Source organism: Alligator mississippiensis, chromosome 1 (assembly GCF_030867095.1).
Source record: "Alligator mississippiensis isolate rAllMis1 chromosome 1, rAllMis1, whole genome shotgun sequence".
Taxonomy (NCBI): domain Eukaryota; kingdom Metazoa; phylum Chordata; order Crocodylia; family Alligatoridae; genus Alligator; species Alligator mississippiensis.
In genome coordinates this window covers 459,683,238-459,699,957 of record NC_081824.1, presented here as the reverse complement: position 1 = coordinate 459,699,957, position 16,720 = coordinate 459,683,238, and the positions used below count along the sequence as shown (strand labels likewise).

Sequence of the window (16,720 nt, the reverse complement as noted above, 5' to 3'; positions counted from 1 at the left end):
TTCAGAAAGGCAGTAGTATTATTATTCCCAGTTTACAGATGGAAAAAATAAAGCACAGAAAGTTGTGGTGTCTTGCCTGTGGTCACATAGCATACTAATGGGAAAGAGAGAATAAAAACCCAGAGCTCCCCAAATCCCTGTCCACTGCTGCCTCAAATCAAACCAAGCCTTGACCCATAATACCTTATTTACTTTAATTCCACATGCGCATCTTTTTTCCAAAAATTAGGCATCCCATAATGCCCAAGCAAACAAAAGTGGCTGCCCATTTATTAGTGGCTGTGACAGAGATAAAGCTTTAGCTGCTAATGGTGTAAGCCAGGTCAAAAACCAGTACACTCTCTCCTATAGCTGTCTTGGTTCTGCACACATATTAAAACGAAACAAATCAACACCAAAAAAAGTACACTCAAGTTTTTCAAGTCAGTAAAGCAAGTAAGATACAACTGAATTCATGTAGATGTCAATTCCATTCAGCAAAGAAAAGGCTGTTGGTATGCTCACTTCTCTGACAGTACTAGCCACTTCGATACATTTTACAGCCCAATCAAGCATAATTAGTCCTTTATCATATTCAGCTCCTGCAATTCCAACACAAGGCCTGATTCTTGGATGTGATGAGTACATACAGATGCTTGTCATTTCAGTTAGATTTACAGGTGATCAAGAAGGGGAGTTTGTCTTGGATTAGGCTGGGCAGCAGAACAGAGGCTCATAAAATAGTAATATTTTATAACTTTCTATGGAAAATGAAGGCCACAAGAAACCTTTCAAATTGCACTCAGCACCTTGCAGTGTGTCTGGCTCTATGATTGTAAGATTCAAGAGTAATAAACCAACACATAAAGAGTGGAGAAGACATTTTAATTGCAACAGATCCTAAATTTCTACCAAAACGATGCTCCAAAAAGTTGATCATAACTTTTGTTTCAATTTTCAAGGGGAAGAAAAAAAACTGTACCCATTCACTGAATACCCTTCAAATCATCAGCCCTTAGGAATCTCAAAGAGCACCATGGCATGTTCATATCGAAAGAAAAATGTATGCCCTTTCAGCTTATATTCAAGAAGATAACATTTATATCTGATAGTGGAAAACTGATAAGCATATAACTGATAACAATAAATGTACCACAGTAGAGAGCTGATAAAAAATGCATGCCAAGATCTGTTATTTTCAGAAAGATTTTATTTTCTTATCAGTTTCCTACTAGTTAAAAAATAAGATTAAGTTTGAAATCCAAGACTAGATACAGACTGCAGCTCTGGCCAGCTCCTGCTCTGTCATTTCAGTGTAAATAGAAATTAATCCCATAACAGATTAAAAGAGATTTTTAGGCTTGTGTGTCTGTTCCTTAGTCTCTCCTTGGGTTTAATGAGTAGAGGTTATGTAATTCCTTCCTAAATAAATCTATATAATTCCTGTCAAATTTAGGAATTATCTAAAGGATGATTTGTTACTTGACTTCTGGCTTGGCCTGATTTTCAGATGATAGCTCCATTGCTCGTATCTTCCTGTATTTCCCAATAGTAGAGACCACCATAGAAGCATTAATGAGGTTGCAGATATGTTAAAAAGGGAGCCTTCAGCCTCTCAATTATTCCACTTATTCATACATTTACACAATCCATTTATTTCCTTGAATCTATAAGAATATTTCTCAGCAACCACCAATGCTTTGGATGCTCACCCCTTGAATTAAAACAGATAATATTACAGGAAGAATTGCCCAAAGAAAGCACCCATTATCAATAGTGCAACTAACAATCGAGAAAAAAATAAAGGAATCTGATCCTCTTAGAGCAGGGGCAGGCAATTATTTCGGGCAGAGGGCCGAAATAAGTTTTATTAAGTTTTGGCAAGCCACCGAGGGCCGCATGACAAGCAGCCAGGGGCAGATAAATATTAATTCTCTAAATTTTTTAGGGGCCCTGTGGGCCGGATAGAATGGTCTGGCAAGCCGCATCTGGCCCATGGGCCACATTTTGCCAACCCCTATCTTAGAGGCTTGGTGGCCAATTAAGTTACCACAAGGCTCAAAGGCAGTGAGGATTTATACTACACCATCCACTCTGCAAAGACTATGTGCACATCCTTGCCCTACAATAAATGAAAGCTTAAGCCCTCTTCCACTGAGCTTCTTTTGATCACTTTGGGTCTGTCTACATGTGTGCTTTAATGAGTAGTAGCCTATTTTACTCCGCATTAGAGCGTCATGTCAAAAACCATGTTAATACATTCATGCACAGTAAAATTAAGCTACTGTGCACTAAGCATCACTAAAAAAATGTGTGCTTTTGCTGCGCATTAGGGCAGCCTAATGCACATTTTTAATACCTCGCATTAGAGGTTCTAAATTTAATGAGTAGTAGCAAAAGCGCATTAATAAATGTGTAGATGCACCCTTTGAGTTATAAATTCTGCCTACATTCCATTTTAGGTGCTCAGAAGTGCGCCTTCACTAAATAACTGGCCCAAAAACACAAAAGGAAGTCTTTGTTGGAGCAGGGGATTTAACCCAAATTTCAGGTTAGTATCACAACCACTGGTCCCCTTCTCCGGGGACAACATCTTATACCATTCCACAAGCCAGTAATAATACTCACCTAATCCAGAGGGCTGCTGGGTGACTTAACACTTATCAAGTACTTTGATATATACATTCTTCACTTCAGCAACCTTTTTATCCAGAATAATAAATGACTACCATAATGCAGTTTGAATTCTGGTGTGATTGTTTTTTTAATTACTGTAAGAGAGTGCACAGTATTGGATGGAAGCTAATTGCAGTTGTTAAACATGCAACAAACTGGGAGAATACTAGCTTCTATTTCATGCATTTTACTGTCTTGCAAATCTTTAGTAGCCATAACAATCTTAAATAGTCATAATATTTTTTTTTTTCTGAAAAGCTTATGCTTTAAAAATTGCTCTTGGATACAAACCTCAAGTTTCGTCCCAGAGCAAATTCTATAGCCAAGTCATAAATACTCATTTTAATGAAAGTGCTGACAGTGATATGACCAGCACTGCAGTAGTAACCATCTGATGCCTTCAATAAAGTAAACATAGCTATAAAGACAATAAATTCCCCATAAGTAATGTGTGTTTAATGAACAAATTCCGTTTAAATGATTCATGTGAAATACTTCCTGGAAACATTATGATGTCAAATAACGAAGCAAACCAATCACCAAATGCTGCTTTTGGATAGTTTAGTGTGTAACTTACTAATTATAAATTGAATTGCGCCCCCTGCTTAACTGTTTCTGAACCATCTTTGTTAATTCTAGGGCCCCCTCCTTGATTCCACGGCAGTCAAATCAACAATAATGGGAGAAGGATCAGGCCCTTAAACATGTCATAAATTAAATGTGCATATTTCATATAATGATGGTCCACTTGCCCTGAGCAAGATCTGAAATCCTGCTGTCTTCCTTCTCTTATGATGCCCATGAAAACCGAGTCATTGGATTTTTCATCCACATTTTTCTCCTATTTGTTGCTGATCCAGTCCATTCTGTTAACATTTACTACTGTTAATTTCTGCTTCATCAATCCAGGCAGGAAGCATTTACTGCCCTGCTGGGAGTGCTGTGACCTGCTGCTAATCTGACACAAGCATCTTCACTACAAGACTTCAGTTGAAACGTCTCCACTGAATTTACGAGTCAGAATATAAGAGAGATGTTAAAACTCTTCACCAAGCCTAAACTTGGAGTCAGCAGCTGGGAGAAGGCATCATTTTTCTGACTTGGAAAAAGGTAAAAACAAGAAGAAACCACCAATGGAGTTTATTTCAGGGACAGGAAAATATAAATTATCTCTCTAAAGGGCCATTTCAAGAGCAGCATAGCAGGGGACCGTTGGCAGCATTAACTCACAGCAATGCAGAGCAAAAATAGACTTCTTTTAAAAGCTAAAGAAATAGCCATGTAAAGTGTTGAAGAAGACTTGGAAATCACAAAGAGCTGCAGAGATACAGTGAGCCAGCAAAAAATAAATTACAGTAAACTAGAGCAGCCTTTAAAAACAAAGTTCCAGTTTAATATTTAGAAATTACCATTACCAATTCCTAGAGGTGAAAGATACAAGAAGAGAGTGTTACTTTAAAGGATTCGTGTTTTGGACCACATATTAGCCACTAAGAACATTCCTCAACACCCAGATTGTCTATGAAACTTTTCAACCAATAGGGTTTTAAAATAGAAAAAGGCTTTCAGCTGAGAGAAAGAGAGGAGGATCGAGCGCGCAAGCACGAGTGCACATATCTCTGCAGAAGGTACTTCCTGGTGTGCAGAGTTATTTATTTTATTTTATAGCATATGTCTGCACAGGAGAAAAAGGGACGTACCTATAAAGCAAAGCAAGAAACCCCAAGAGAGAGGCCAGGTACTAACCAAACAGAGCCATATATTTATTCTGTGTTTAAAGAGAGAGAGATTGATTCCCAAAACGATTGCATAGGACGTACAGCTCTAAAACAAAACAGAATGTGCATGTTTCTGTAGGTTCAAACTGCTTGGCTCCACCATACAATATGCTATCAAGAAAATATTTTTCATGAAATACAAACACTTGAAATGAGGTGCTGATAGCATGAGCTCCTTTCAGACTGATGCCACGCAGCGCCAGCATCTTGATTAGCTGTCAACCAGAAATATTTGTCTTTATCAACATATACTTCTAGAGCTCCTGAAATGCTCTATGCAAGTAAATAAAAATTACCACTATTATGCTTGTGTTACAGATGTAGAGAAACCAAGAGGCCAGGGCCTGGTTCTTGAACATTTACATTCCCACAAAATTCAAAAGGGGTTTAGCCGCTATGTGCAGGTCTGAGTGCTATTACAGCCCACAGGCAATAATATTGTTTGTGGCTGCTTCACCTCTTATACATGAATCACGTAGAAATCAGATAAATTCCTGTGCTCTCAGAACCACTAACCATCCACTTGCTTTGCCCCTCCTTTCCAGGTAGGGTCTCATGGCATGGGTCTTATGCAAAGACACAAACCAATTTTATTGCCTTGTATCCTCTACCTGCTATTTCTTAAGGGCAGAAGAACCATAGGGAAGGCATTTCACAAAGAGCAGGGAAGGCCAAAGAGCTCTATGAGAATGCAGGAGGGAAAAATGCAGGGCACCCAACAGCATGTGATACCCATAGTAAGTTAGCATTCTTGCACAGAAACCCCAACAAACCCAGGGACACTCAGGTTAGCTTTCATCCTCTCCATTGAGCTCTTGGTGTAACATGTTATCTGTAGCATTTAAATATTACAAACCCTCAGGTAGAAATGACTAAAAAAGGCCATCCTTAATGGACTGGCCGACGCCAACATCTTAAGGGATAGCCAGCACGGGTTTGTTGCGGGTAGGTCTTGCTTGACCAATCTCATTTCCTTCTACGACCAGGTGACCTATCACCTGGACAAGGGAGATGAGATTGATGTCATATATCTTGACTTCAAAAAAGCCTTCGATCTGGTGTCCCATGATCGTCTCTTGGAGAAACTGGCCAATTGTCGCCTTGGGTCCCCCACGATCCACTGGCTGGAAAATTGGCTCCGGGGTCGGACCCAGAGGGTAGTAATTGATGGAAGTCACTCATCGTGGTGTCCTGTGACCAGTGGGGTCCCCCAGGGCTCTGTCCTTGGACCCATACTGTTCAACATCTTCATTAATGATATGGACACTGGAGTCAGAAGCGGACTGGCCAAGTTCGCCGATGACACCAAACTTTGGGGCAAAGCATCCACACCAGAAGACAGGCAGATGATCCAGGCTGACCTGGACAGGCTCAGCAAGTGGGCGGATGAGAATCTGATGGTGTTCAACACCGATAAATGCAAGGTTCTCCACCTTGGGAAAAAAAACCCGCAGCATCCTTATAGGCTCGGCAGTGCTATGTTGGTTAGCACTATGGAAGAAAGAGACTTGGGGGTCATCATTGACCACAAGATGAACATGAGCCTGCAATGCGATGCTGCGGCTAGTAAAGCGACCAAAACGCTGGCTTGCATCCATAGATGCTTCTCAAGCAAATCCCGGGACGTCATTCTCCCCCTGTACTCGGCCTTGGTGAGGCCGCAGCTGGAGTACTGCGTCCAGTTTTGGGCTCCACAATTCAAAAAGGATGTGGAGAAGCTTGAGAGAGTCCAGAGAAGAGCCACGCGCATGATCAGGGGTCAGGGAAGCAGACCCTACGATGACAGGCTGAGAGCCCTGGGGCTCTTTAGCCTGGAAAAGCGCAGGCTCAGGGGTGATCTGATGGCCACCTACAAGTTTATCAGGGGTGACCACCAGTATCTAGGGGAACGTTTGTTCACCAGAGCGCCCCAAGGGATGACGAGGACGAATGGTCACAAACTACTACAAGATCGTTTCAGGCTGGACATAAGGAAGAATTTCTTTACTGTCCGAGCCCCCAAGGTCTGGAACAGCCTGCCACCGGAGGTTGTTCAAGCGCCTTCATTGAACACCTTCAAGATGAAACTGGATGCTTATCTTGCTGGGATCCTATGACCCCAGCTGACGTCCTGCCCTTTGGGCGGGGGGCTGGACTCGATGATCTTCCGAGGCCCCTTCCAGCCCTAATGCCTATGAAACCTATGAAACCTATGAAAAAAGGAAATGCAGACAAAGCCACCCTTAGCTAGTTCCTTTCATTAGGATCCACAGCTTTAAAACCAGGGTAATTAAGGACATTGTGGAGTCATGGAAAACCAGCGTTCAGTTGTGCGTTTTGCTGCAGATGGCAAGCTGCCAAACAGAATCAAGAGTGTGAACTGCAAGAATGATCAGCAGAGTCAAAAAGGTGCCGTAAAGGAGACAAACTGTTATATAACAGCAGGGCTGGCAGACCTCCTGAATGGTGGAATACATGGCGAAGGAGTTCCCACAGGAGGACCTGATGCTTTTTATAAAAACTGCTGGGAGAAAAATAAAAAAAGAGACAGGCCAGAAATAAATACCACTGTGAGTAATGTAGCTAGTAAAAAGGACAGAAGAGCATCCTTTCTATCTCCACTCCTCTGTTCCTTCATTATTTTTCCTCCTTCCCTACCATGCTGTCAGCTGGGATATAGCAGTCCAGCAGGATTTACTTGTGGAATCACTTTACCTAATGTCACAATTAACAGCAGTAATATTCCTTTTCTGATCCATCACTCCCAAGTCTCCATAGTAGTTAATACAATACACTCTTTTGAATCACTAGCACTTTTGCATTCATTTTAATAAACTGCTTTCTATCTAAATGAAGACGTTTCAAAAACACTGTATTACAGACAATGTGGCTAAGAGCACCTTTCAAACCTGGTGACAAAAAAGCTAGACTACAAACAGTATAAAAGTCTGATTTCTTGTGATTTCATTTTATTGAGGTATTATTTACTTTTGATTCCCCATAAGATTATATGACACTTAAACAGCCTTAGAAAAGAAGAAAGACAGACAGATCTGATAGGCTGAAGAGAGAATAAATGGACAAAAATGCAAGTATAAAGTACACCGAGTTTACTATATAAAACCTTTGTGTAAGTATTCAGCTACTTTCAGTGTGCTGAAGTACAAACTTTTATAGCTAGTATAAAGAATACAAGGAACTCAAAGCATATCAGAGAACAGCATATAATTTGGTAATTATTTTAAGGAGCATGTATTAGACTCTCTATCAAAAAATGCCAATAAAATTTTGACCGTTAAACTATATTTTAATGGTAGTTTCCCCTCTCTCCATGCCACTGACAGCTTAGAGCGCAATTAGTTAAAATGAACACAGTGAAATCAGGCCTTCAGTTATTCCTGCCAACAAGCAAGTATGTGCTATCTGCAAGTTGGCAGCTCCACAGAAATTTTACGCACGTGTGTTCATGTCCACCCCCCCCCCCCACACACATACACACACACATATACTTCTGGCTTGACAATAAGGAAGGAGAAAATAATGGGGGGAAGGGTAGAAATAAAAAGCAGCTTTATATTATGATGGACCAAGAGGCAGATATCCAAACAAATAACCAGATGGTAATAAAAATACTCCTACTTAAGGAAACAGCAAGCCAAAGAGTCAATCACCGCCATCAGTGGAAAACAACAAACGCAACTAGATCTGAAGTCATCATTTTGATACCAAATGCTCATAGTTTCCTTTGCCATGCTGCCACAGCCCTGGTGCTTCAGCTGGAGCTGTCTCAGTGAGAAGGAGTTATCAGTCCAGCTTCTCCATGAAGATGGCTTTGCTCTAAAATATTCTTCTCCCCTTGGTCTGCCAGAGCTCTGATGCATCGGCCTTTCAGGCAAAGCCAATCCATTTCTCAGATCTTTTGCGGATGTGTTGGAGGAGGATGTCAAGTGAATAACTTAGGGCTGTATGGATGAGGCAAGAAGCCAGATTCTAACTGGTGTAAATCAGCAGAGCTCCACTGAAGGCTTCCTTGGGGAACAGTCTTTCTGATTATAACACAGGATCAAATGCAGTATGACTTATTTTAATGTCCTATGGGTAGCCACAGGCATAGGATGAGCATTTTTTTTAGCAATATTAGAGACAGAGAGAGCAGTAATAAATTAAATTTAAGCTGTCCAGTTGGGCTTCTTCCATATGGGTGCCAATTTGATTGGCTCATTCACCATCCAGTTAGGTTCCAGTGCCTCAGAAAACCACAATTTAACCTAGGGCAACCCCCAACAGATATAAATTGGCACCACCCTGTTGAAGGCAACCGTAACTCCTCTGCTCTCCAACAACTGACAATTTTGTTCTGTCGGCAATATTTAGGCAAGACAGAGACAGATGTGGGCTTCTGAAGAATATATTTTCTTTAGTACTGCTATGGACCTATTCTTCCCCTGCCAAATATAAGCAACTCCCATTGTTTTCAACTCCATTGGCATATAGAGAAATGGTCCTACAGAAGGCAGTTCCTACAAGCCTAGCATGAGAAATGTCATCCAGCATCTACTGTCTCAGACGATTCTACCTACCCTGGGCCGAATGGTTTCCTGTTTATTAATCCATGAAGTAGCTCAAAATTAATGGGGCTAAAATATGTAGGGGATACATATATATCTATCTATCTCCCACATACATACATGCATACACACACACACGCACACATATATATATTCCCCACATAGTTTAGCCCCATTAATCCAAATTCCAAATCTAAATTTGGATCCTATATATATATATATATATATATATATATATATATATATGATATTAGTCCCAATTTAGGCTGGAGCAGCGGAGTGAGTCATGTTCCAGCAGGGTCGGGGGGGGCCTCGAAGCTTCCTGGGGTGCCAGAGGACTTGCAAGGACTTGTGTCTGGAGGGGATCTAGGGAAGAAGTTCAATAGACCAGTCTAATCTAAAGTGATTCAATCTGATACTACATGCATTGTGGTCTATCTTAAACTGCTCACTCCACTGCTCCAAATGTAAATTGGGACTAATATGATATCTGGACTTCTGCCTGTCTTCTCTCATTCCTTACCACAAGTACACAAAGGAAAGAGTAGGCAGATTACTGTTTTCATCCCACATGCGTCTGTGAAGGGATGGGTTGGTCTGGCTTTATATCTGACCCTGGCCAACCTCATTTCACTCACTACCGGGGGGATAAGGAAGTTGCCTGGAATACAAAGAACTGTGCAGCATGACTATCAATGACAGAAAGGTAGGCACATAATGGCAACTTCCCATGCTTCCAGCTTCTGCTGGTTGTTGCATGGGGCCAGGAGGGAATTTTGTGCCTCCACCCCACCCCCTACCCATTTATCAGGTTTTGGGTTTTTTTTTTAAGGGCGGTGGCTGCAGCCAAGGCTGTGGATTTTGTCCAGGGTGTGTCAATGCTCCTGCTGGGACTTAAACTAGGAGGTTCCTGGTTAAAGGGTCTTGCCCCTCTGTTCAGGGTCAGACCAACCACCATATTTGGGATCAGGAAGAAATTGTACCCCATGGTTAGACTGGTATGGACTGTGTGGGTTTTTTGCCTTCCTCTATAGCAGAAGCATGGCCCCCTTTCTGGGATCTCTCGGGTGTATATTAACAACCTTTGCCAGAGGCACTGAGCCCATGGGTGCCCCGGTGCTCAAGCACTCACCAAAAAAAATTAGCAGGTGCTCAGCACCCATGAGCCACAGCCGTTTCCTGCTTGCAGAATTTTTAAAAAGCGCGGTTTACTGGAGAAAGCAGCTTGTTACTTCAACACAGCTCGGCAATGTCTGTAAAGAGTGGGCTTTTAGCTAAAGTTGATTGGATTAGCTATTAGATAAGAGCACCAAAAAGGCCCATTAAAGCGCCCAATCTTTACAGATCTGCTGCAGAGCTAGGTTGAAGCAACGTGCAGCCTCTTCTGGGCAGGTGCAGGGCTCAGTGCAGGGACACATCGAGTTTAAAGTAAAGTGCTGTTTGTTTGGTTTTTTACATCTGCAAGCACCCACCAGCAAAAGTCAGTGCCTATGACCTTTGCAGCAGCAGGACATTGATCACTGTGGTCCCCCTGCTTTACCTGTGGCAAGGTAGGGTGTTATGTCTTGGGTTTTGTAGCAGGGTTGACTGTGTAGTTTTGCTAAGAAGTTAGACAGTGGATTTGTGTAGGATGGTTTGGATAGGGATGATCCTGCCTCAGGCATGGGGTTGGACTAGATGACCTATGGAAGACCCTTCCAGCCCTACTTCTATACATTCCTATGATCATGGGAAAGAAGCAGGATTCTCCATGGTTGGGGCACTCAGCTAGAACGTGTGCAGGTTGAAGCCCAAGATCTGTCACGGATGTCCTGAACATCTTTATTCCCTCTATTCCCCATCGAAAAATAAGTAGTATAGCACAGGGGTAGTTTGATGTATAGTATAGCAAGTATATGCTGTACACAGCATACAAAGTATAGCAAATGATATGGGCAGCCTTTTTGTGTGTGACACATGACAGATCAGGGAGGTGACAGGCAGCACAGAAGCATCTAGGGTAGGGAGCAGAAAGCAGAGCTGCAAATCAGGCCAGGGAAAGGGATCAGAGTAGCACACGGGGAGGATGTGGGGTTTCATTCGTGGCATGCTTCTCAAAAAGGTTGGCTGCGACTGGTATGGCACTTCCTTCCCTCAGACAACTGAGGTAAAGAGATGCTACGGTGAAGGGGCCTTCGATATTGCCAGCAATAGGAGATTCCTTGCCCCCGGAGAGGGAATAGAGGCCAGCAGTTGAATAAAAAAAATAAATGCTTTTCCCCTTCTCAATACAAGCACTGCATTTGGAGAAGGTATGATGGCTTAACCCTTATCAGTTTTTGGCAGACCAAAAGGAGAATTGCAAATTAATTCTCCATGAGTGAGGCTAATGGCCAGGCAGTCAGCACAATGCCCATCAGCAAAGCCAGCAGGATCCCATAGACAGAACAGCTAAGGCACCAATAAGCCTGAGCCCAAATATCACTGACAGAATATTGGCAAAAGCTATTTCAGTTTCCTTCCTATCCCCAGTGGTTCATATGAAATTTAAAAAAAAATCAACATTTTGCAGACTCAGCACACCCAAAGAGTGATAAAGGAATCTCTTCCACACCAGTGTCTTGCACAAAAATACATCCTGGCCATATCACCTTTTTCCCTTTGCTTTCTAATATTCACAGACATTCACCTTTACCCCACTGGGGCTGTTCCAAGCACAGAGACTTATCCTTCGTTCTCTCAAATCTTTGTATCAAAACTCTCAGACTTACGGCAGTGTGTTGAATGGGCATCCAGGCAGGTGCTTCGACAGAGCATTTGTGGGATGGGCATCTGCCATGGCTCTGCTGCAAACAAGTAAAAACAGCATTATACACAATACAACGTGTGCTGTGACTCTTAGGCACAAAGGACACAAAATGGAACATCTCTCTCGTATGCGTTTCCTGACATTTGTTAGTCCATGTTGCACCTCAGAGAGTCCTTTTTCCAGTGTCACGTGGGAAAATAGATACCTGGGTCCCGATATTAAGAAGGCATTTACCCATTAATTTTGTAGCGTACTTCTCAATTATGTGGGCGGACGCAAGCCTCACCCACTCTGAACCCCAGAGAACTGCCATCTGGGTTTCCTCAGAAACAAAATCTTTCAGAGAACAAGGATGGAGCCTTAGGCAGTAAGTAGGCTTTGGCTTTTAACTCCCTTTTTCATGATAGGCTGCATTTTTCCCCAAGTACTCCTTCCACCAGTGATAGCTCCAGCCTGAAACACCCCCAGTCCATAGTTCCCAGAAGTGTATCTATTCCAGCTCTGTCAGGACTTGTTACAGGGTTGAGCAAGGAGCACTTCTTTCTACCCAGATTGGTCAGTGGGCCAAAATAGGGGAACAAAATAATGCATCCCATATTATGTCACTCCTGCAGTTCTCAGATTTCTGGATCAAAAGAACAAGGAGTTAAACTCTGAAGTCCCACCTGCAAAACACTATTAGTAGCCCTTTAGGCAGAAACCCTGTAATTTCTCCCTTGTGTTTGTTGCAATTCAGTTATATTTTACCTAAGGATCTGCATCCTGATGAGCCAATTACAACTAATTGTATAGCAGCTTGGGTCAGAATCCCTGAAGAAAAGTTCAAAACAATTTTGGTGTCTGCCACCTCAATGCATTACATTTTCATGTAAGAATCAAACTATTATTTATCTGTTTAAATTGGAGGGCTCTTGTAATTACACATGCTCATGAAACGTACAGATGTGGTTTCAACGGAGAATTAAGTCTCTTTTTATTTACAGTTTGAACCAGGTATTTTGCAGGCAACTACAACAGATTTTTTCCTACTGAGAACAAAGCAGCACAATCTCTGTGGGCAGTAAATGATTTAGACTTCATACCATTTTCAGCTCTGAGCCTGATGTCAGCACATTAATTATGCTCTATTATGAACTGTACTCTTCTTTACCTTCTCAGAGTAAAACAGTTTAAAAAGTGTCACAGTAATAAATACTTTACCATAAAAGCTTACAAGTCTAAGTTTCAGATCTGTATTCCCCAAAACATAAAACTGAGGAGTACTAGGTTCTATACTTTTCATATATACATGTCTAAGAAACATGTTTCAAGGGCACAGCTGTCCAACAACAGACTTTGTACCATTGAACAAAAGTTTTGAACAGGTTCATAGATTTCACAGACATTAGGGCTGGAAGGCACCTCAGAAGATCATCGAGCTCAGCCCCCTGCCCCAGGGGCAGGAAGTCAGCTAGGGTCAAAGGATCCAGCAAGATAAACATCCAAACATTTCTTAAAAGAGTCCAGAGCAGGTGCTTGCACCACCTCTGGAGGGAGTCTATTCCAGGCCTTGGGGGCTCAGATAGTAAAGAAGTTTTTCCTTGCGTCCAGCCTAAAACGGTCTTGCAGGAGTACATAGCTGTTGGTCCTTGCCATCCCATGGGGCACTCTGATGAACAAGTGTTCACCCAGATCCTGATGCACACCCCGATATACTTATAGGCTGCTACCAGGTCACCCCTGAGCCTGCACTTATCCAGGCTGAAGAGTCCCATGACTCTCAGACTGTCTTCATAAGGCCTATTCTTTTGCCCCCATTCATCATGTGTGCGGCTCTCCTCTGGGCTCTCTCAAGCTTCTTCACATCCTTCTTGCATTGCGGAGCCCAGAATTGGATGCAGTTCTCCAGCTGTGGCCTCACCAAGGCCGAGTACAGTGGGAGGATGACATCCTGAGATTTGCTTGAGAAGCATCTATGGATGCAAGCCAGAGTTTTGTTCACTTTACCAGTTGTGACATCACATTGGTGGGTCACGTTCATCTTGCGGTCAATCAGGACCCTCAAGTCTTTTTTGGTTCGGCTGTGGTGCTAGCAAGCGTAGCACTGCCGAGCCTATAGGCGTGCTGCAGATTCCGCGCCCCTCCCACCCCCCAAGGTGGAGCACCTTGCATTTGTCGGTATTGAATGTTATCAGGTTCATATCTGCCCACTTTCTAAGCCTATCCAGGCCAGCCTGAATCACCAGCCTATCCTCAGGTGTGGATGCTCTACCCCAAAGTTTAGTGTCATTGGCGAACCTGGCCAGTCCACTTCCGCCACCCGTGTCCACATCGTTAATAAAGACATTAAAGACAACAGGTCCAAGGACAGAGCCTTGCGGGACACCACTGGTCACAGAGCACCATGATGATTCATTTCTGTCAACTACCACTCTCTGGGTCCAGCCTCAGAGCCAATTCCCCAGCCATAGGACTGTGATGTAGCTGAGGCCACAACAGATTGAAGGCTTTTTTAAAGTTCAGATATATGACATCAATCTCTTCTCCCTTGTTCAGATGATATGTCACCTGGTCATAGAAGGAGATGAGATTGATCAGGCAAGACCTACCTGCACCAAACCCATACTGGCTGCCCCTCAGGATGTTGCCATCAGCCAGCTTGTCAAGAATGGTTTCTTTGATGATTTTTTCCAGAATCTTTCCAGGGATCAATATCAAGCTGATTGGCCTGTAGTTCCCCAGATCTACTTTCCTCCCTTTCTTGAAGATGGGCACCACATTAGCCTCCTTCCAATCTTCAGGTACTTCACCTGAGCACCACAAGTTTTTGAATATCTTTGCCAGTGGCTGCGCTATGTCACCTGCCAGCTCCTTAAGTACTCTATGGTGCAATCTGTCAGGACCAGCTGACTTGAAGGTGTTCAGCTTCTCAAGATATTCCTTTGCAAGGTCTACAACAATGCTGGGTATAAATTCACCCTCACCTTGGCCATCCCACATCATGCTAGGCAGGATGGTCCCTTTGGACTGATGGAAAACAGATGCGAAGTAACCATTAAGCAGGTTGGCTTTCTCCTTGGTGCCAGTTATCAGTTGTCCCATTTGGTTTAGCAGGGGTCCAATGTTATGCTTGCTTTTCTTCCAACTCCCCTACATATCTGAAAAAGGACTTTTTATTGTCCTTCATACGTGTAGCCAGTTGGAGTTTGGTTGCAGCCTTGGCTTTCCTGCTTCACACCCTACAGGTACAGTCCAGTGCAGAATACTCCTCCTTTGTGGTGATTCCTGTCTTTGATCCTTTATAAGCCGCTCTTTTTAGGTGTAGGAGGTCCACAAGTTTCCTGCTGAGCCAAGGGGGTTGTTGTGCCCTTTTGCTACCTTTTCTCTGAGATGGGATGGACATCCCTTGTGCTTTCAGGATCGCTCCTCTAAGGAGCAACCACTCCTCTTGGACTCCCCTCCCTGTTGAGTCATGGCCCCTTAAGGCCTCGACAACAAGCCTCCTGAGCTTATCAAAGTCAGCTTTCCTAAAGTTGAGGACTTCTGCATTGCTGACTGACTTGCCAGCTTTGCGATGGATGGTAAAAATGATCAGCTCGGGGTCAGAAGGTTGCTCAGAAGATATTGGAAAAAGTCTGTGGTTTTAAAGTGATAGTGTTCTGTAGATGTGTTTTGATCCCCTAAGAGGAGAAGTGTGATTGTGCCAGGAGATTATGGCTAGGGACAGAAATTATGCATAAACCAGTATGAGTGATTGGAAACTGGTCTAAACTTATCACAGAACAGAAGTTCAGTTCATATAGACCAGTTTCAAAATGGCTGAACCCAGTTTAAGATAGACCTCGATGGATGTAGTATCAGATTGAATCACTTTAGGTTAGACTGGTCTATTGAACTTCTGTCCCAGAAGTTGCATGTCCCCCAGCACCCCAGGAAGCTATGAAGCCCCCTGCTAACCCCTCTCACAGGGCAGCCTGCTCAAAGATGGCTCACTCTGCTGCTCCAGTCCAGCATCTAGCTGGCCCTGCCCCTAGTCTGTCATAGAGCTGAGGCAGCAAAGCCTCTGCTCCCCAGCCTGCATCCTACCTACACCTGTCATCCCTGCGGGGCAGTGGAAGGCAAGGGAACAGAGGCCCCCATCCCTAACCCAGGGTCCCCCAAGCCCTAGTCTGCCCTGCTATGGGAGCAGAGAGGGATTCCCCAACCACCTTCCCTGCACAGTGGAGCAGATCAGGGCTCAGGGGTTCCTGGCCTAGGGTGGGGGAAACCCACTGAGGCATGGGAATCCCTCCACATGGGCAGGCACCTGACAGGGCTGACACCGGTGCAGAGAACTGCTCCCCTCTCCCACCTGTGGGGACGAGGCTGAGCCATGGCCTGACCATGCAAAGGGAAGGGGTAGGGGGGGAAATCCCCCTCTGCTCCCACCACAGGACAGACCAAGCAGACACCTGGCTGCAGTGGCTGGCACCTGGATGGGGGCTCCTGCCCTTTTCCTGCGGGGGTGGGGTGGGCAGCAGGGGATTGGGGGCATGTGATAGGCAGCCAATCAGGGATGGGCCCCACTCGGCTGGACTCAGAGAGGGCCAGCAGCCTGGGAGGCATGCTCTAGCTCCCCCTGCCTTCTAGCCTGGGCCAGTGCAGGAATCTGGTTGCCTTTCCCGACTGAAAAGAGAACATGAAGTCAGTTCATTTTTGGTCCAGTTTGTGCAGTTTAGAGAAACCTGGAAAGATTGAATTGATTCTGCCTTAGGTTTTTTGACTGTCTGTACTTAGCCTACGTACTCTAATAAAAGCAATAAAACCATAAATACATTTTGATGAACCACCTGTATCAGTTATTGTCCAATTTTTCTTTTTCTTTTACCATACAGGAATAAAAGCAGGAGAAACAACAACATTCTTAAGATGCAAATTTCTGATCACATCTTTGGAAATCAAATCCTCTATTTCCAACTGATCTTGCAACAGGA

General features: G+C 43.7%; 1 protein-coding gene across 4 annotated transcripts in view; it reads right to left on the bottom strand.

Moving 5' to 3' along the window:
* The window catches only part of DLG2 (discs large MAGUK scaffold protein 2), a 1,595,452-nt gene that overhangs the window by 1,298,390 nt on the left and 280,342 nt on the right, over window positions 1–16,720 (bottom strand). For all 4 annotated transcript variants that reach the window (XM_059722034.1, XM_059721995.1, XM_059721996.1 and 1 more), the window contains exon 5: window positions 11,731–11,805. In XM_059722034.1, the coding sequence (XP_059578017.1) occupies window positions 11,731–11,805 (75 nt within the window). The remainder of the gene's footprint in view (window positions 1–11,730; window positions 11,806–16,720) is intronic.